The 19,406-nt window shown below is 36.8% G+C and overlaps 5 protein-coding genes and 1 non-coding gene across 21 annotated transcripts; 3 read left to right on the top strand and 3 right to left on the bottom strand.

The window, feature by feature from the left end:
- Positions 1 to 775: 775 nt before the first annotated feature.
- On the bottom strand, positions 776 to 1,309 carry LOC117633078 (histone H4). Its single transcript, XM_034366755.1, has one exon. It carries the CDS (start codon positions 1,221 to 1,223, stop codon positions 912 to 914), a length of 312 nt encoding a protein of 103 aa, XP_034222646.1. The 5' UTR covers positions 1,224 to 1,309; the 3' UTR covers positions 776 to 911.
- A 3,756-nt stretch (positions 1,310 to 5,065) lies between these two features.
- Positions 5,066 to 9,076, bottom strand: LOC117631880 (kinetochore-associated protein KNL-2 homolog). 15 transcript variants are annotated; one of them, XR_004586394.1, is made up of 11 exons: positions 8,928 to 9,074; positions 8,734 to 8,819; positions 8,482 to 8,626; positions 7,871 to 8,009; positions 7,040 to 7,750; positions 6,890 to 6,966; positions 6,718 to 6,796; positions 6,288 to 6,346; positions 5,907 to 5,961; positions 5,589 to 5,688; positions 5,066 to 5,491 (listed from the first exon to the last, which is right to left on the bottom strand). XR_004586394.1 is itself a non-coding variant. In XM_034365207.1 (11 exons), the coding sequence occupies exons 1-10, from the start codon at positions 9,000 to 9,002 to the stop codon at positions 5,651 to 5,653; spliced, it is 1,464 nt and encodes a 487-aa protein (XP_034221098.1). In that variant the 5' UTR covers positions 9,003 to 9,074; the 3' UTR covers positions 5,066 to 5,503; positions 5,607 to 5,650. The 15 variants fall into 15 exon arrangements, 5 of the variants coding, with proteins under 5 accessions (XP_034221098.1, XP_034221100.1, XP_034221097.1 ...); XR_004586395.1 differs by having other exon boundaries at positions 5,066 to 5,503; XM_034365207.1 differs by having other exon boundaries at positions 5,066 to 5,503; positions 5,607 to 5,688.
- Positions 9,077 to 9,192: 116 nt separating this feature from the next.
- On the top strand, positions 9,193 to 11,149 carry LOC117631881 (organelle RRM domain-containing protein 2, mitochondrial-like). Of its 2 annotated transcripts, XM_034365212.1 has the most exons (4): positions 9,193 to 9,427; positions 9,840 to 9,908; positions 10,545 to 10,651; positions 10,774 to 11,127. In XM_034365212.1, exons 1-4 carry the CDS (start codon positions 9,259 to 9,261, stop codon positions 10,834 to 10,836), a joined length of 408 nt encoding a protein of 135 aa, XP_034221103.1. In that variant the 5' UTR covers positions 9,193 to 9,258; the 3' UTR covers positions 10,837 to 11,127. The 2 variants fall into 2 exon arrangements, with proteins under 2 accessions (XP_034221103.1, XP_034221104.1); XM_034365213.1 differs by lacking the exon at positions 9,840 to 9,908 and having other exon boundaries at positions 9,207 to 9,427; positions 10,774 to 11,149.
- Positions 11,150 to 12,020: 871 nt separating this feature from the next.
- TRNAH-GUG lies at positions 12,021 to 12,092 on the top strand. Its single transcript has one exon. It is a non-coding gene; the product is annotated as a tRNA-His (tRNA).
- Positions 12,093 to 12,173: 81 nt separating this feature from the next.
- Positions 12,174 to 13,556, top strand: LOC117629711 (dolichyl-diphosphooligosaccharide--protein glycosyltransferase subunit 4A). Its single transcript, XM_034362288.1, has 2 exons — positions 12,174 to 12,282; positions 13,244 to 13,556. Exon 2 carries the CDS (start codon positions 13,244 to 13,246, stop codon positions 13,355 to 13,357), a length of 114 nt encoding a protein of 37 aa, XP_034218179.1. The 5' UTR covers positions 12,174 to 12,282; the 3' UTR covers positions 13,358 to 13,556.
- A 197-nt stretch (positions 13,557 to 13,753) lies between these two features.
- Positions 13,754 to 18,621, bottom strand: LOC117630497. The gene is made up of 3 exons (XM_034363205.1): positions 18,073 to 18,621; positions 15,789 to 15,956; positions 13,754 to 15,685 (listed from the first exon to the last, which is right to left on the bottom strand). Exons 1-3 carry the CDS (start codon positions 18,619 to 18,621, stop codon positions 13,970 to 13,972), a joined length of 2,433 nt encoding a protein of 810 aa, XP_034219096.1. The 3' UTR covers positions 13,754 to 13,969.
- Positions 18,622 to 19,406: the final 785 nt, after the last annotated feature.

Raw genomic sequence — 19,406 nt, forward strand, 5'->3', positions numbered from 1 at the left:
GTACGAAATGACCAATTTGCCCTAATATTTAACAGCAATATTGACAGAATGCAACGGTTGGATCAAATGGGCGATTAACATAGAGTTTATATACCATTTGGACTAATAATTTAATTTAGAGATCAAAATGTAAATCGCATACAAGTTTGAGCACCATTCTCGCAATTTACCCAAATTGTGTTCATAAATTTGACAGAAAATTGGCAAATGAATGAAAGGGAGCCCAAAGGGCAACTGGGCCAAGTTCATACAATTCATTCAAAAAACATTGATCTAGTAGGGAAGTGGGTTCAAGCATGTATGTTATTAAAATTGGGGAGCTTCCAAGGACACCCAACTAATTTTCTGTTTTTAGACAATTGTGTGTGTATAGAAAACCCCAAACCCATAAATACTTGAACCCATTGGGCTAACCGGCAATGGGTATGAAGGAATTATAAAAACTTGGTCCAATTATCCAAATATATACTGAGTCTGGTAACCCCAAAAAGGGCATGAACTTTTGAATGAATTATATGAATTTGGCCCACTTACCAAAATTTAAAATGATTTAGATCCAGCGCTTTAAAAAAAACCAACCTTGGATGATTTGGCCTATTTTTACAATGGCCCAATCATTGCATTCAGCCCATTTTCTAGTAAGCTGAAACCAACTCAGAGTCTAGAAAGCTAGGGAGCTTCCAGTGTTTGCAAAATGGAATTTCAACATTGGAAGCCAAAGAGATCAAAATCAACAATTGCAATTCATGCAAACCATCAAAGATGACAAAATGGATTGAGAAAACAAGTAGATTTTCATTTCATAATCAACCTAGAAAAACATCAACTTCAAGCAACTGCTTCCTAAACTGCCCAACAACCACAACACCAATTAACCCCTTTACAATTCCCAATTCGAAACCCTAAAAATCCTAACCACCAAACCCGTACAGAGTCCGGCCCTGCCTCTTGAGAGCATAGACGACATCCATGGCGGTCACCGTCTTCCTCCGGGCGTGCTCTGTGTAGGTCACAGCGTCTCGGATCACATTCTCGAGGAAGATCTTGAGGACGCCACGTGTCTCCTCGTAGATGAGACCACTGATACGCTTCACGCCGCCCCTACGAGCAAGACGACGAATTGCAGGCTTGGTGATGCCCTGGATGTTATCCCTCAGCACCTTCCTGTGCCTTTTGGCTCCTCCTTTGCCCAACCCCTTGCCTCCCTTCCCTCTACCCGACATTTCTGCAAAACTAGGGTTTTGATTTTGGATCGAACTTTCAATCTGTGAGTGTGAGTCTCGTGACTTTTGTGTGGAGAGAGAGGGGAGGTGAGCTTTTATATTGGGATGTGATTTTTGTGTTTGTTTATTTGAGATTTGGGGGGAACGTGTGGACAGTTGGATTGGGTTTCAATCGACGGCTCTGAGTGGCGAGCCGTGTCGATGTTTTGGTTCTGCGTGGACCGTCGATTATGTTTGGATCGACGATACTGTGAGTATCGAATAGCGGTAGTTTGGATTGTGCTTCATCGAGGATTGATGATGTGGCGAGTTTTGTGTTTTTCGACTTTGGCATCAGACGAAAATGAATGTGGACCGTTAGATTTTAGTGTTATCGACGTCTGAGCGATTGAGCTTAATTTTTTGTGAATATTTTTTTTTGTGTTTGGATGAACTTTTTGTGATTTAAGTAAGGCACGTCTCTTTACTAGGACCTTGGGGTAAAAATCTAACCAAATGTGCATAGATGTATATAAAAAGTTTGGGTCCATTGATTTTTTTTTGTTTTTTTAAATGTTTGCAGTAATTTTCAAGATGAAAATTTTTAAACAAACCTTAAAATTAGTAGTGGCTGTTGGGACAAGCCATAAAACTTGCATGAAGTCAGTTTTCAAGTGAAAGGTGATATGTTAGCATTTTACTTGAATTGGAATTTAAGAAGTCTACATGTTCCATTGAAATGTTGGAATTTCAGTAGTCTTATCACCAGTCGTCAGGTGTTTGTAAGCCATTTGATGCATTATTTGATTGGGAGCTGTTAATGTAAGTTCATCTCATAATACATCAAACGGCTCAGTTACAAATTTCATGATGTTAAAAAAAAAAAAAAAAAATTTGAGACAGAGAAAATGGACAAATTAGATTTTGTACATCATCAACCCCAAGCGCCTACATTAGAGAAAATTCATTTGATGTTCCACATATCACTTAAGGCCATCTCCAGTTATTGGTCATAGGTCATATGTGGCCCTCAAAACATACAAAATCCATTTCCAACCATATGCTAAAAAAAATATTTGCTAAATTTTGAGGGCTACATTTAGTCTTTTAAGCCATCTCCAGCCATAGGCTATATCTCAAATATAACCCTAAAATAATGTAACATCCATCTCCAGCCATGAGCTAAACAAAATTTTGGCCAAATTTGGAGGGCCTCTTTTGGCCCTTTAGCCCTCCAACCGGACCAAATGTAGCCCAGCTTTGGCCTAGACCAAATTTGTAGTGGGGGCTCATCCATGTGCTTTTCAACAGCCAACATTGATATATATAGATTTTTAAAAGCCTTTTGATTGTTTCAATTCTTTAAGAAAAAAAGTATAAACAAATTGTTGGCAATGACGTTGGAGGTCAGACCTAACCACTCCTTTTTTTTAAATATAAATTTTATAATAATAATAAATGTGGTCAGCTTTTCAAATCTTTTTAAGTGTTGTTTAAAAACAATTATAAAAAAGTCTTGTTCATGACCATTGGAGCTCAAACATTGAAACCCATCCTTAAATGTTTGGTATTGTTTAAAAAAAATTATAAAAAATTCTGGGTCATGATTGTTGAAAGGTCAGACCCTTGAACCTTTCCAATTTTTTTTTTAAATTGCCTTTGTTGGCTTTATTTTATTTTTTAAATAGTAGTTTAATTCAATTAAACAATATATGGTTGTGGAATGTATGAATGTTGGACTATAGTTTTTCTCAAAATAATAAAATATGAAAAACCCTAAAATATAGCCATGTATGGTTGGAGATGGAAAAATTTAGCCTTACACTATTCTTTAAAAAATTAATATTTTGGGGGGCTAAATTTTTAGCCATTGACTACATTTAGCCCAACGGCTGGAGATGGCCTTAGCCCTCCAACTAGGCCAAATGTAGCCTAGTTCTAGCCCATGCCAATTTTTTGTGCGGGCCCAGCGCATGTGCTACTCAACAAGAGGAAGTATCCCACATAGGCGTGCGCGTGATCAAGGGAACATCTTGTGCAACTGCGATTCAAGGGTTGATATTAGAGCATGTCTAATGCAAGAGCAAGGGACTAGGTGTTGTTTTAGCCCCTCAAAATGGTACCATTCACAAAATCTAACCTCCCAATTTTTTTAGGGCTAAACTCAAATTTCCCCCTCCAAAAAGTAATTATTTGGGTTTTGCTCAGACTCAAATCGTTTTTCCTCTCAACCCTCCATACTCAAATTTTAAGTCCACAACTTTATTAAATTGTTTAAGAATGGTTTAAGTCTTTTTTTTTTTTTTTCTGGGTTGAAAATTTTGACCTAAAAAAATTTGAAATTCCACAAATCTAATTTTTTGGTAGATTATTTGAGAAATGAATGGGTATTTATAGAGTTTAGGGTGAGTTTTGAGCTTGGATCTGATTTAGATTAATTTAAAATATTCTTTTGATCGTTGGATTTAAATTTCAGCCTTTTGATCCTTTTTTATCGTTAAAATAGCTTAGATTTAATATATATCGTTGATTTAAGTTAATATTAGAATATATAAAAATAACATCACTACAAGCCAACACTTGGCAAGGCAGCATCTTCAATAACTAGCACATGGGCTATTGGCGAGCCCCAGCGATGATTGCTTGCACATGGGATGCTGACGTAGTAGGTGGACTTTACTAATTTTTTTTATAGGTCCAAGCAATAGCTGAACTGCTATTTGGCCCCAAGTTTGAGTTTTCCTAAATTTTGGCCCACTCATTTTCTTGGGTTGTGAGAGATTTTGGGCAATAATTTGGGATTTTTTGGGTTTTGCCTCAAGGCCATTTCCAACCCATTTGGAGCTAAACCCAAATTTTACCCCTCCAAAAAGTAACTATTTGGGTTTTGCTCAAACTCAAACCGTTTTTTCCCCCAACCCTTCAGACTCAAATTTTAAGTTCGCAACTTTATTAAATTGTTTAAGAATGGTTTAAGTCTAATTTTTTTAAAATGGATAACGTTTCTTCATTTAATTTTTTTTAAATAACTTCATAATTTAATTTTTTGAATAATTTAACCTTAAAAAATTGAAATTCCACAAATATAATTTTTGGTAGATTATTTGAGAAATTTGTGGGTATTTATAGAGTTTTGAGTGAGTTCTGGGTTGGATTTGATTTAGATTAATGTAAAATATTATTTTGACCATTGGATTTAAATTTCAGTCGTTGAATTTTTTTTTTATTGTTAAAGTAGCATGGATTTAATATAGATCGTTGATTTTGGTTACTATATATATAAGGGATGTTTGAACCAACGGCAACATCATGAGCGCATGACATGTGGCGCTACAAAGTCTGTAGCTGCACATGGGTTGTGTTAGCCTGCGTGGGCTCCATCAGAAATAATTATAGTCCATGCAATAAATGGACTGATATTTGACCCCAAGTTTGAGTTTTCCCAAATTTTGGCCCCTTCATTTTCTTGGGTTGGGAAAGAAAATAGGCTAAAATTTGGGATATTTTATGTTTGGCCTCATGGGTTGGAGATGGCTTAAAGGGCTAGGGGCGAAGGGCTAAAACTCAAAACTTGTTATTTTAATTTATTATTATTTTATTTGTGATAAAAATCAAAGCATAAGAAAAGCAACACAAAAATATATTTTTGGAAACAATTTTGAGCCATACTTTGAAACAACAATTTATATAGTATATATATAAATTGGTTCTGACAGTTGGAGGTCAGAACCTTTTGGAACATTAACTTTTGTTTTTTTTCTTCTCAAAATAGTGTTATACCATAGTTTTTCTCAAAATAATAAAATATGGAAAGCCCTCAAATATAACCATGCATGGCGGGAGATAGAAAAACAAATCGCATCAAAAAAACAAAAGGAAAAATTAATTAATATTTTAGAGGGCTAAAATTATAGCATGAACTACATTTAGCTCTATGATTGGAAATGGCCTAACATGGTTGAGCCAGTATCACCAAAAGCAAAATAACACATCCGAAATATGCAAAAACTACCACCTAGATGCTCCAAAGAGTAAAGTTGGATTCAATGCTACATTCGAACTTGGATAAGCTAAAAGGATTAGCATGAACAAAAATAGACACATCGCAGATTCTGACGGGAAGAGCCCAAGCTCTATGTCTTCTATACGTACTCCTGCAGCTTGAAAATTTTGTTATAATTGAGTAGAGGTCAGCTTGACATGAGTTCTCATCCTCTTTCTCTCATCTGCGGTAGAATCTGTACAAAATTATTGCCATATGCTTCTTCACTTTATTTCCAAGCTGTTACCTGTGTGCAAGTCTATAAATTATAATGACAGCTGAATTTTGAATTGGTGATTATTTTCAAGGTAACTTGAATTTTTAAGAGATCATATTCAGCTCACATTAGATACCATACTTACAGGAGGTATGAAACGAGTCTAAAGCTCAGCCAGAAACTCAACCTCTATCGTCTGTTGCGTTTCTGAGACCCAGAGCTAATGCCTAAAAGCAAGTGAGACACACTATCATCGGCAGGTATTATAGTAACCAAAAAAAGAAGCAGAAAATATTCTAAGCATCAAGTTAAAATGACTTTAAAGCAAAATTTTGGGTGAGGTGGTAAAGAGGTTGACAAAATAATAAACGCTACTAAAGTCATTCTTATTCACATAAAGGAAGGAAAAGAGGTGCCAGTCTAATACAGTTTATAAGGGACAAACCTCTTGATGTTGTTACTATAGGTAGGCCTCCCTGAATTCCAGTAACCTTACGATCCTGAATATACCACCAGAGAGAGAGAGTCAATGTATCCTCAAGCTGATAATACGCCATACCTTAAAGTTATGAAAGTAAACATGAACATGAAAGGAAATCACGTAGCCAACCCCCTACATAGTGTGGTAAGAATTAAAAAGAGTTTTTGTGTTATAACATTTTGGTAAATTAAATTCTAGTTGTAAGAATGTCAACATATTCTACTTCAATTTCCAGTTATCCTCCAGTGAGTGTGCATGCCTATGGCCAGTGGGCTGTGCACACATAGGTGCAGGTGAAAGCTAAGCAACTACACAGAAGCCCAACAAGAAGAAAAAGGGAAAAACCGAGTCATAGATTGCCAATTGATTGCGCCAGAATTCCATGGTCGGTAGAAGTAGTCTCCCTGCAACACATGCAAATCATTATTTGCTGATACACACTGTGACAGACAAAATCAATTTAACTTGGTATGGGACAAGAAAAGTTAAATAGAACAGTACAAATTGAAACTCTGATGTTTCAATTTCTCCCAAAGATTATAGTAACAACAGAAAATAGAAAAGACAACATAGACATGTTTCAAATGCTATGAACCATTCATTTGAACAAGTGTGCATACAAAGTTTCCTCATATAAATAGCCATGGAAACTATAATTCGGCTTATGTATTTTCAATTTGCGATTATATAAGCAGCAATTGGCAGAATCTCTGTGTGTGTGTGTGTGTGAGAGAGAGAGAGAGAGAGAGACACACACACACACACACACACTCACCGCTTCTGGACCGTCTCATATTCAAAGATTCAGGAGAAGCAATAGACACTTTCTTGTTCACCTCCAGAGTGGGATTTTCCTAAACAGGCATTAAAAGGACAATGAATGTGTGATAATCACTAGACTACTGGGGACATACGACAATTAACTTGCATTACTATAACCAGCTTACCTTTGTATAAAAGGTAGTGTTTGTCTTAGTTCTTTTCCTGAATGTGTTTTCTTCTTTAGCATCACTTTCTCCTCCAACTGCAATATTCAAGTTGTAAGTTTGATTAGTTCAAGCAAGGCCAAAGGATAAACAAGCTTGTATGCACGGTACCTTGAGTTGTAATATTTCCACAATTCTGTCCCTGTTTTGCATTGTGAGTATGCTGCAAATCATCTTCTAGACACCCAAAATCAAGTTTTTTTTTTACTTTCAAATCATTTGGTTCTTGAAACTCAAAATCTGAAGGATGGGACATACTTTTCCCTCCTACTTTAGAATTATCATTTTGTAAACTTTTGCTCAAAGTTTTGAACACCGCTGGAACAGAATCCACTGTATTTTTCTCAGAGTTCAAACCACATCCCACCATTTTCTTCTTTTTCCCTTTTCTACTTAAATTTCTTGACAAACTTCTGGTCACTCTGCCTGCAGAATAGCTTGCATATTCCTCTGATATGTCCACTTTCCCCCCAGACTGAGTAGTTGCACCTGATACTCCACCAAGGCTCTCAGAGGCCTCTGATGCAGGACTAGAATTTGTACTTTTATGCTTCATAAAGCATCTGGATACCGGTTTCTTCTGATTGCTTACCAGATGCATTGGTTTACCAATACACTGAAAATCACTTGCTCCAATATTTGCTCTGCCTGTTTCCTCCTCAGCAGCATGTTTAGGGAAGTCATCAACAGCGACATTCGTAGGCAGCTCAGAAGAAAACTGTTTTGGGACTTCAACATCATGCCTATCTTCACAAGAGACCCGCTCAACTGGAGTTTCTTCTTGATCAAAATGCAAGGAAGATGGAATAGAACTTTTTATGCCTGCAGCCACTCCACAGCAAGAGAGAAAAGATTCAAAACAGCAATGTTAGATAATTATATAAAAATTTAGGCATGAATAGTGCACGTTGGACATTTAAGTAATTTATAAATATGCATTACTTCCTGGCTGAGTAGCTAACTTGTCTGAATCAGAAATACTTCCAGAAACCGCACAAGTAGTGGTAGAGTCTCCACCAAAGAACTTTGCAACCCATTGTTCCCAGTAAGGAGGAAAGCCAAACAGAAAATGACTGAAAACCTGCTTAGGATCAAAGGCAAAAATGCCCCAAAATAATAAATAAAACAAGGTGTAATGTTAAATTTCTAACTTTAGTGAACATGTTATGCAGCAACAACGACTTGCAATGCACCCTTATACTGGTTAGCATTCCTTTAGTGAATGGAGTGTACAAACGCAGGCTTTGTAGCATGACAGGAAAAGCAACAGCCGAATTGTTCAGCACAATAAACTTACCAAGTACTTGGGTACAGACACATTTAGTGCTCATCATTCACTTATAGTTGTAAAACAAAACCAAAAATAGAAATTTTGAATTTCCATAATCTATACCGATTGTTTATGTTCATAGCTAATTGACTCAGTTTACCACTCCGTATTTTTTAAAAAAACTCAGTTTACCACTACTTGATTGTTCAAAACTTAAAAGTTCATAATGAAAACCACAATCAGCAATGAAAGAGCAAGAATGGAAGCCAATTTTAAGTACTACCTCAGATGGAAACCCATTTTCAGTAGTCTTCTGCTTGTTTATGAACCCTTTGATGGCTACACATATGCCATCCACCGTCTCGAGAGTGAAAACATCGAATCTTTTGGCTATTGGTGCAGAGGAGAACACTCGCCTGGCACCTTCCCTAAAATTGATCAATACCACCATAGCCATTAATTCCTTCAAAAACAATAACAAGAGAAATGAAGAGAAAGAAACCCTAGAACTTAGAATCAAATCAATGTATCTCACTTTCTAGAAGATACACCGGCGACGGCTAGCCACTTTCCTTGGACCTCATTCTCGGCTTTAATCAGCCACCAATCGTTCAAACATACCTTTCACAATTCAAAAACCCAAAATAAAAAATAATATATGTAAGAAGAAAGGAAAAAAACAAATTTCGAGGGCATATTTTGTTGCGGAAAAGCAGAGAAAGTAGTTACTGTTTTCTGAAAGTAGGAGACGTCGGTATTGTCATCGCCATGGATGGTCTGGTTCGTGCTCGGAGTAGAAGCCATGAGACTGAAGCTTGGCTACTGGGTCGGTCGTGAAAGACGAAAATGGTTATTTTGATTAAAGTGACCCTTTGAGACTTGGGGAAGGACTTAACGGGAAATCTAAACCTCTTTGCCGCCAAAGTACTGCCCTTTACAAAAAATAAAATAAAATAAAGAGAGCGGCTTTTTATTTAATAATTGGTATTTATAAAATTCGGGGTTTAGGGTTTTTCTTCAATTTTGGGAACAGAGCAAGGCAAACTGAGAGAGAGAAGAAATGGCGCTGAGGGCAGGACTTGTAAGGCGATTTCTGTCTACTCCAATCTTCGCTTCTCAATCTAGAGCTGCTGCAACTGCTGCGTCCTTGGCTTATGCCTCTGTTGCTGATTCCAACAACATCAGTGATAAAGCTACCGCAGAACCTAGCACCACTCTCTTCGTCGCTGGTAACAATTTCCCACTAAAAATCTTTGTGCGTTTTTCTTAGTTAATAGAAAATTAGTCTAAGATGGTTCGTTGGTTTCAACTGGTTCATCATGACCAGTGGTGACCATAATGAGAATAGTGAGAAAGCTTGAAACTTTTTTCTGTGACGATTGGAGCGTCCATAAACCAATGGATCCCAATTTCTATATCATGAAGGTTTGATAATTAGCAAAATTTGGGCTTCTGTAAAGGCGAGTGAGAAGTTTAATTTCTTATTGTACTGCTGTTTTAGATAACCAAATTGGACCTCCAAATTATGCTCATTGAGGTGCAGTTGCAGAGGAACTTGTTTTACTATACTACATTTTGGGTTATTGGAGTATGCATAAATATGCTTTGATGATACGGTTTGTCTTGCAAATGTGCTTGCAGGGCTTAACAAGAGAACCACGCCTGAAAAACTTAACGAAGCGTTCTCACAATTTGGTGAAGTGGTTAATGGTAATACGGGGTTCTCATATGCCTTGCTCATTTGGATTTCATTGCTTCAATTTCATGTAGCCCCCAACTAAATTTCATGATCAAGATTTTAAATTTCTTTTTCTGTCTCATTAGTGTTGCAAGTTGACGGATTTACTGCGTAGTTAAATATTTTAGGATATAAATTTGTAGAAACAAACTGATATGCGGTTTAAGCTTGAAATGAGATTTCAGTGGAACTGATGCATGTTTAGTTTTGGAGGTGCAAAGAGAATCTCATTTCTGGTAAATGATATAGTTCTAGTTTCATACCATCTCTGCAAGATTTTCAAGTATGATGAGAATCAAGGATTTTCCGGGAAAAGGAATGGGACAGAATGGGAATGGTGCTACACAATATGAAATAAAACCTTCCAAATACCATAGAACCTGTGTAGGCAACACAAAAAGATTGGGATTTAGGTGTCTGGGTTGAGATATAAATTAGCACGCGGTCATAATTTCAGTCGGCTTGTATTTTTGTTCTAGATTTCTGAGCAATTGTCATAATTGTTCCTTGTGTAAGATATGCCATGGATTTGGACATCTGAGGTTCCAAATTTTGCAGCATTGCCTTGTTTTATAGTTATGCATTGACAATTTCTTCTCATGTTTCAGTAAAGGTAGTGATAGACCGTGATTCTGGATTCTCAAAGGGCTTTGGGTTTGTGAATTATGCCACTTTAGAGGACGCCGAGAAAGGGGTGAAAGGGATGGATGCACAGGTCTGCATGTCTTGCAACAACCATCTTCTTTGTACTTTTTTATTTTGATTGCATATTTTCTTAATACATGATACGAATATAACTGGTGCTATACTTTCTAATTATGTATTTGTGTGAGGCAGGTTCTTGATGGATGGGTCATTTTTACTGAATTTGCACGACCAAAAAGAATTCCAGGACAGTGAGCATCTCCAGAAACTTACCCAACTGCTAGCTGATGATCAATCCAACCAGTGTTACATTGTGAATTATACCCTACTTGGTGGAGAAACGGGGGCTGTGCTGTTTGTGAAACCATTTGGCTTCCTTGGGAAGATTTGGACGTAGGAGCAGTTTTGTTCTCATTTTCATGGGCTAATTGTACCTCGAAGCAATTTCTGTCGATAAAAGCTTTTGATTTCACTCTTGATAATATAATTTAACTTATCCGTTTCTTTGTAATGTTTTGCTTGACATCACATTACATTTGGCATGTCCATCTTGTCTTTTTTTGCTCTACCCCTGTTCCTGCTTTTTTTAAAAGGAAAAGGAAACATATACGCAAAAGACATGGTATGAGATGAGCGATCGACAGTCCAGAACTGTTAATATTAAGTCAATTTGCATCTGAATATAAATTGGATTTTGAATTTTCCAATCTAATAAGAGCCTACTTAGGATTCAATCCGATCCAATTGATATTTGATGAGATTGGATTAGATGGTTGGCTTTAATGACAGGTAAAAAATGTTGATTTAGGGAGCTTGTCTAGTAAGGATTTGTATTAAGGATTGATTAAGAATTTCTAATATCCGTCGTCCTAATGGGATTTTTTAGGGTTGGGCAGATTGAATAGGATCTTGAACATCCCTAATCATAACCATTTGGTTTAATAATTGGCACAACTCTAAGTTTCATGTATTAGCAATATAAACAAGCCTTGGTTTGCATAGAATCACTTCTAACTTTCATGTATTAGGGCTTTTTTGGAGTGATTCTGGGATGACGATAATCACTTATGGGGAGAAGCATATCCTACGTGTTTCTCTATATACTTTAAGTGATTTTAAGCAAGGTGCTTCTCCCCACCAATTAAAATGATTATTGACATTCTTAGAATCACTCACAAACGAGCCCTTACTGCAAGAGGATTGTATTTCAATTCTCAAGTGGTTAAGAGCATTTACACCTACACCTGAGGTACTAGGTTCAATTCTCCCTTCTCCCAATATTACTTTTATAAAAATAAAATAAAAAGTTCCATGTATTACCAATCTAATATAATCTAAAGTGAGTTTTGAACAAAACATTCAAAAAAGGAATAGTTGTTTCTTTCTCACTTTATTTTTTATTTATATAAATATTATCTTTGTAGACAAACAAACATCTTGTGGCTGTAGTTTAGTGGTAAGAATTCCACGTTGTGGCCGTGGAGACCTGGGCTCGAATCCCAGCAGCCACACTACAATCTTTTTTGACTTTTTCTAAATTCCCATAGAACGACGTCGTTCGTGAACCTTAAAATATTGGGCAAAATGCATTCCCTTGAAGAAGGAGTACAAGTAGCTTCAGCACGCCCTTTCCTCACTCTGTTTCAGCAGTTGTCAGAAGTCTATATCTTCGCCATTGACTGAGCAATCTCTTCCAGAATTGTAAGAATCTCAAACGTTTTTTCAATTCTTGTAATTATGTGATCTTGATCCGTAATATCTCGTTGTTTATGATGGCAATTCTAATTCAATGTTTTCAATTCTGCTAAGCAATTATGGTGTTGTTCATCCCTTTCGTAGATCTATATTCTTCACAGAGTAATTTGTAGTTTTGTCTTGCTTTCTAATGTTACGCCAAAAGGTTGGTTTGGTTGAAAGAATCAAACTTTAGTCGGTAGGTGAAATGGGCTGTGGCCTGCGAGCTAAACATGAATGCAAAATTTAAGCAATAGTTGATGGTGTGCGTCTAATTGTGGAAAATGAAGGGTAATTCAAGGGAAAGATAATATTTGCTTAATATAAATTGAACCAAGAATTTTGGTATAATGGGTGTTCAATGATTTACAAAATGTTGTCAATGGGTTTGAATTTCTCTATTTTATGGTAGGGAGAATGGCAGTGTGATTTCTTCATCTTAAAGGCTCAGTTGGGATTGAGGTTTTTTTCTTTCAGAACCCAAAAGCGTTTTTGTTTAATCTGCAAAAGAGGGTGGTGTGGCTAGAACTAGAAGTTGCAAGTTATAACTACAACCCAATTTCTTCTGTTTGCTGGCTTTCTAACTTGCTTCAATTAGGGAATAGCGTAGATGGATCAATTACGCGGTTCATATTTGTTGATTTTCTTAAGTTCTAGGATGTTGCTTATCTTCTGGTTGATGGCTGTCTAATATCCCTTTCTTTTGATGCTTAGTTATATTTCATGGGGAAAAAAGTTCTTGTTGCTTATTGCAAATATGGTTTTGAGTTTGAACTCCGTTTTGATGTGATATTTTTGTTAGGTCAGTTAGTTTCAATATTTCCAACTTGTGTACATGTAGGGTACCTACTTAACAAGTTTTAGAAATGATATTGAGGTACACTGAGTGCTTCTGCTTATTTTCCAATTGTTGCATTTGATGTTACAGATGATGGATGATCAGGACCTGGGCTTCTTTGCCAATTTTCTTGGCATCTTCATATTTGTATTGGTAATAGCGTATCATTATGTGATGGCCGACCCAAAATACGAAGGCAACTAAGGATCTGTTTCCTTTTTTATGTATTTGCAATAGAGAGATGCATTTTTCTTGCGACTAATGGAGATATCCTGTTAATTTTGTAGCCTGAACTGTTTCACAATGGATTCAACTTGAATTAGTTAAAAGCTTTGTTATGCAATGTGAATGTTTATTGTTATACACAGGTGATTTTCTTTCACGAATTTATATCTGTTTCATATGAAGTTTTCCACACCTTTGTATTAACATTCAAAGGATGTGCCCGTGATTGAATGCGATGCTGGTTCTGTTTGAGAGCTTACCGTTGGCGGTGGCAGTAATCTGCTGTTTGTAACAAATGTGAAAGAATATGTTCTCGAAAGGGTTTCAAAGTTGTGATTTCCTTTGTGAATTTTAAAAGTAAAATGCATGGAAAACAAGAATCCTTTTGGTGCATATTCAGAAGGATTATATTTCATATAGCTGTCTACATGATCTAGCCAAATTACAATGCGTACTGAGGTCAATGAAGGATTGACAAATCTAATAGCATTTGCCAATCGGTTTTTTTTTTTTTTTTTTTTTTTTTTTTGGGTTGGTATGAATGCCAATCGGTTAGATGTATGGTCAAGCTAACACACCTCTTATTAGGCACTATGTATGTGCATCCAGTGCATCAGCTTTACAACAAATATTACGAAATTTTTTGTGCCTTGAAGGACTCTCCCATTTTACTAGTTTCCTCACTTGTTTCTCCATCTCCATTGTTTCACTCGTCAAACTTCGGATGCAGAATCCCAGGCTAGCCAAACAAAGAACCATTTGGCTTTTACGTTTCTCTTCACTGTCACTATTATGTACGTTGTCAGCCACTTCCTCAAAATGTTGAAGAAGAATACTTACAATAATCTCAACCTCTTCATCTCCTGCACCCAAAATCCTAAACGGGTTTGCTGGTTTGCCCAATTCGCTGTCGTGGTAATCGTCTTGCGCCTGTGTCTCAAATGCTGCAACGGACTTGATCGAAGTCACCTCCTCAAGGCATTTCAGTGAAGAGTTAATTTTTTCCTTTAGAAGCTCTAGGTCAGCATTCATATGTTGCCTTAGTTCCTCTGAAGCACCTCCCAATTTCTGTGTTACTTGTGAGAGGAACTCCGTTTCACAGGCCACAAATAGTAAAAGATCAGCCATTTTCGATAAAGATCCTAGGACCTTACTGTAACTTGCACCCCTAAAGGGCAAGAACCAGAAATTAGGCTCTGTTTCAGCTTCTTGGAGGAAGTTTTCTAACTTTTTAAGGTGGGATTTTAGCTTCCTCTGCTTTTCCCTCAGTCCGGCAGAAGCCGGTACACAAAGATTTATGTCTTTGATGCAATCTCGAAGTGCCCCCATGCTTTTAGAAAGCTGATTTCTTGCTAGGGTCACTGCTCTCAGAGGATAAAAGACAATCTCTACTAAAACGAAACAAATCAGTCCAATGCATGCCTCTGTCATTCTTGCAATTGCAAATTCACTTGGAGGACCATAATTTTCCCTACCCAAGATTAGCAATGCCCCAATGGCTGCTGAGATCCCACCAGCTTGGCCATACATCCTGCTATGCCTAAGAAAATGGGTGAAAAAGATCCAAGGTATGAGTGGTAAAAGTCTAAAGTGCTCAATTCCATGGAAAAGAAATAAGCATATGACTCCATAGACAGACCCCATTGCCGTTCCTTGTGCTCGAGCATTTGTAACTGTAAATGTGGCTTGCCGTCCTGTCACAAAACCAATGGCAATGGTGAGGCCTGCCCAGTATCCGTTTTCTTTGTTATATATCAAACCGAATAACACAGCAAGGCCTAATGCAAGTGAGCACTTGAGGGCAAAAACTAAACTCCTGAGGCTTGGCATTATGTTCTTCCAAACCCTTTTGAAGTTACAGTGCGCTTGATTTTGTGCACCGCTTGGTTCTTGGTTAGGGTTAGATTTCAGAGTGTTTCCGGGATTTCGGGCAATGGGTTGGTTTTCTAGCAGGAGTTCCATGCAGTACAAGAAGAACGAAGCCGCCAGGTTGTCATGGTTTGTGGTGGTGGGTTTGCCAATCCAAGGGGCATTGTCCAAAATCTCTCTGTTTGTCTCTGGAGCTGTTGTTGCATCAGAAGGCATAGAGTACCTAGATTGCAGCAGCCTTAGGCTTATCTGTACTACTGAACTTTGTAAATGACCTCTTAGCTCTTCATCAATCAGATTAAGAGGAAATGAAGAGCAACTAGATAAAGCTATCTCCATCCCCCTCAATGGAATCTCAGTTTCTTGCAATTGTTCACCCAACTTCATATAATTTGGTTTTAAAAATTTCATATGTGGTCTCTCCCACACCATCCCTACCTGCTTACAAGAAAATGAATGGCTTTAATCTTTAGCTGAATGAACAAACTAAATGCAGCTCACGCTCATTTTTTCCACTGGACATGAGTCAATGTTAGCTTACCAGATTGTTGCTGATGCTTTGATGAAGCTTAGCTGCTGCTTTAGAGAGAGATTGTTCTTGAGAAATGAATTCAAGTGCTCCTCTTTTGTCTTGGGAAGAGACGGCCTCAACAAAGTGAGTTAGCCTCTGGGAAGCATTTTCAGCATACATCCTCCATGATTTCTTGACCTGTGAATGCATTTCAATTCACAACTATCAGTATTTACCAACTGCAATTGGGTTATCAAAGAAAAAAAAGTCATCTTAGATTTATGAGTTCTTAATATAATATTATCCCACGTTAGAAAAATAGGAGATCTTGATATAATATACGAGTTCTTGGGCACCCTTTCTTTACAAGCCGATTTTGTAGAGGCAAGTTCTGTCCATGTTTGCTCGTATTAGACGTTCATCAGATTTAGACAAATGAATATTTGGGATGTTTCATTTAACAGAGAAAACACAATAATACAGGTTCTTAATCAAATGTTATGATCTTTCAATAAAACTTTGCAGTCTGCATTATACCATGAATAGGGTTTTGCCTTTTTTGTTGTCTGGTTTATGAGACAATATTCAGACAGGACCAAAGGGGCTTTAATTGGACCACGAATCCCAAACTAGGCAACTGTCCATGAACAGCACGCATGGACTAAGTCCTGCCCTTGAGAGCCACCAATAAACACTTTTTTTTTTTTTTTTTCCCCTTTTTGGACATGACAATCTGAGATTCTAAATAATCCCAATCAACAAGCTGCCATTTGCCGTATGATGCTTTTGTTTTGAACTTTGTTTCCAAATTAGCTGGACTTGGCAACTAGTACGCATGCATTATAATTTGCTTCACTCTGGTTGGTTCAGCTGTCAAATCTAAAGACCAGTCGAGTTTTTAAAAGATAGAAAATGCAAAACATTATTGGTTTTATTAATTGATAAATATATGTAGGCATGTATGTTATATGCACTTCCCAAAACACATCTTTCACTCCCACGTATGGAGGTCTCTTTGTTTTATCCGTATTTGGTTTAGACTCTGAAATATCGATAATATCGAGGAAATATCGAGGATATTTCGGTTTTTTCGAATCACGGATATTTCGGAACATATCCATGTACATATCGTATAAATATCGACAATATCGACGATAATATCGGAAAATATCGATGTCGATAATTTCGCTCACATTTCAGCAATATTTTGTCAAAATATCGGTGTAATATCGCTAAAATATCGAAAATATCGAAAATATCGATGTGAAGGAAAAAAAAAAAAAAAGGGAAAAAGGGGAGAAAAAAGCACAAAGGGGATATGAACCCCTCCCATTTTACTCCTCCATATCACTTATGTTTTTGTGATAATATGCTAAAATATTTATATTTATATGGGTGGTATGTTAACAATTACATGCAAAACTATTTTGAGGATTTATCATTTGATGACTACTCTTCACAATACACTTATTCTACACATAGAGATGATGAAGATAGTGAAAATTTTAAACCTCGTAGGAACTCTATGTGGTACTAAGTCACTCATGTATCTTACCATGCAATGTATAAAGTGTAAAATATTATAGTAAATCATTATATATAAATGATTACAGTGTATTTAATCTTTTTTCATTAATTATTACATATTTTTTACACTCATAGTGTTTGCCCGCTTGCTGTATAATCAACTTAAAATTAGTTAAATCCATCATGCAATGCATTTCCTTCTAATTTTTTTTGTGATAAACTCATAGATAATTGACTAAATAAACATTCTCCAAAGTTTCAATGAAAATTTCCAAGTTTTTCTTACAATTTCCGTGGTTTTTATTCAATTTTTATCGATATCGATAATATCCCGATATTTCCATCGAAATTTCCATATTTTTGGACTACCGATATTTCCGATATCATCGATATTTTAGACCTTTAGAGACAATGAATAAGATCCTCTATATGTTTTCTGTGCTTATATTTTATCATGCTCAAAACCCCGTCACGAAATACAATGAAACCGTCTCTTGCTATACTGTCTAGCAACACAATGCACTCCTATTTCCAAATTAAGAATCCGAGTCCTTACTCCGTTGGATTCTTGTTTGAATATATGATTCCGATTTATAGTCTTACAAAATAACAATATGCCTAGCAACAAAAAGTTTGACAAGAGAAAATGACCTGATTTGAGACATTGCTAAACTAAGAACCCGAATGAATAGCTGATTCAGATTCATAATCTAACAATATAAACGGCTGTTATTTGACGGGCCACAATACATGTGCATGAGTAAAAGCAAGAAGATTAATTATTTACCTCAAAGTAAGCCAGCCGAGGGTAGGGAAACAACAAAGCAAGGACAGAAGCCAGAGCTCCAAGGGCTGTGCTTGCTGCAACACCAAGAGGGTGCATGACAACTCCAGTTTGAGCCCCATGAACCACAGTGCCTACATAAACATTCACCAACTGCCCAAATGCAATCCGCTTAGACATCAAGTGTGTAGACTCTGGCAAAGCCACTACAAAAGCACTGACTGCCACAGCCACTGCTGCCAACAAGATGTCGAAATTTTTCGGGCCAACCAGCCAAAGGGTAAGCACAGAAGGCACCATTACTTGGACAGTGGCATACATGACATGCCAACAGCTTCTCAGGACATCACCAAGCTTTGCGTCCGGGACAATTAGAATGGTGGTCATGTAAGAAAAAGATGGGTATGTCAAGTACTTTCGGAGTTGTGGAGGTCCATAGAGGGTGGTGCAGCCAACTATGGTGCACGCCAAGGCAGTGCGTAGAGCGGAGCCTAGGCGTGGGCGCCATGACGATTGGGTTTGGTAATCTCCCATTGTTGTAGAGGCTGCCATTTTTGTCTTAAGGGTTACTTATGAAAAAAGGAATTAGTGGTGTGTGAAATGGGATCAAAGGGTTTTTGCCCTTTAGTTTTGAGAAGCTTCTTCTTGTTGCATAAAAGATGATCAGCATGAAGGGCTAGGTTTGGTTTGGAGGAGAGGGAAGACACATTTGCTCCTTTGAGGACATGTCTGCTCGTGGTTCAACTTCTATTATTTATACTAGAAGCTTTGTCCTAACTAAACATTTTAACCAGAGGATTTGTAGGACCTTTTCTTTATCTTTTTGCTACAGGAGAAAATAAGAGTTGTGAAAGATGTTATTTTATAGAACTGTTATGATTTCTTTTGACAAATTTGTGAATTCTCTTTTCTACTTTTAACTAAAATCTATATATATAAAGCAAAAGGCAGAGAATGGTGAACATTCAAAATACCAGAAAATGCCCTTGGTTAATTCAAACTTTAAAAATTAAAATTATTAATTAAATGAGAATAATATGGTAAATTCACATTGTTTTATATTAAAAAAATTAAAATTAAAACAAAATCAGATAATATATCCTACTTTTATGGAACATAACTACCTATATTATATTTTCTTAATTCTAAAAATAAAAGAAAAAAGAAAAAAGTAGTATGGCGAGAGGAAAAAGTGAGAGGAGAGATCTTAGTTTTATTAGAAAAGTTTCACATAACTGCCCCATCTGAGAAAATTTGAATTTTTGTTAAATCTAGATATGATGGTATTTAGGTGGGACAATAGTCCAAAGTGGTTGGATTAATGTGGCCGGTTGATT

This window comes from Prunus dulcis, chromosome 6 (genome assembly GCF_902201215.1).
Source record: "Prunus dulcis chromosome 6, ALMONDv2, whole genome shotgun sequence".
In the NCBI taxonomy this organism is placed as follows: Eukaryota; Viridiplantae; Streptophyta; class Magnoliopsida; order Rosales; family Rosaceae; genus Prunus; species Prunus dulcis.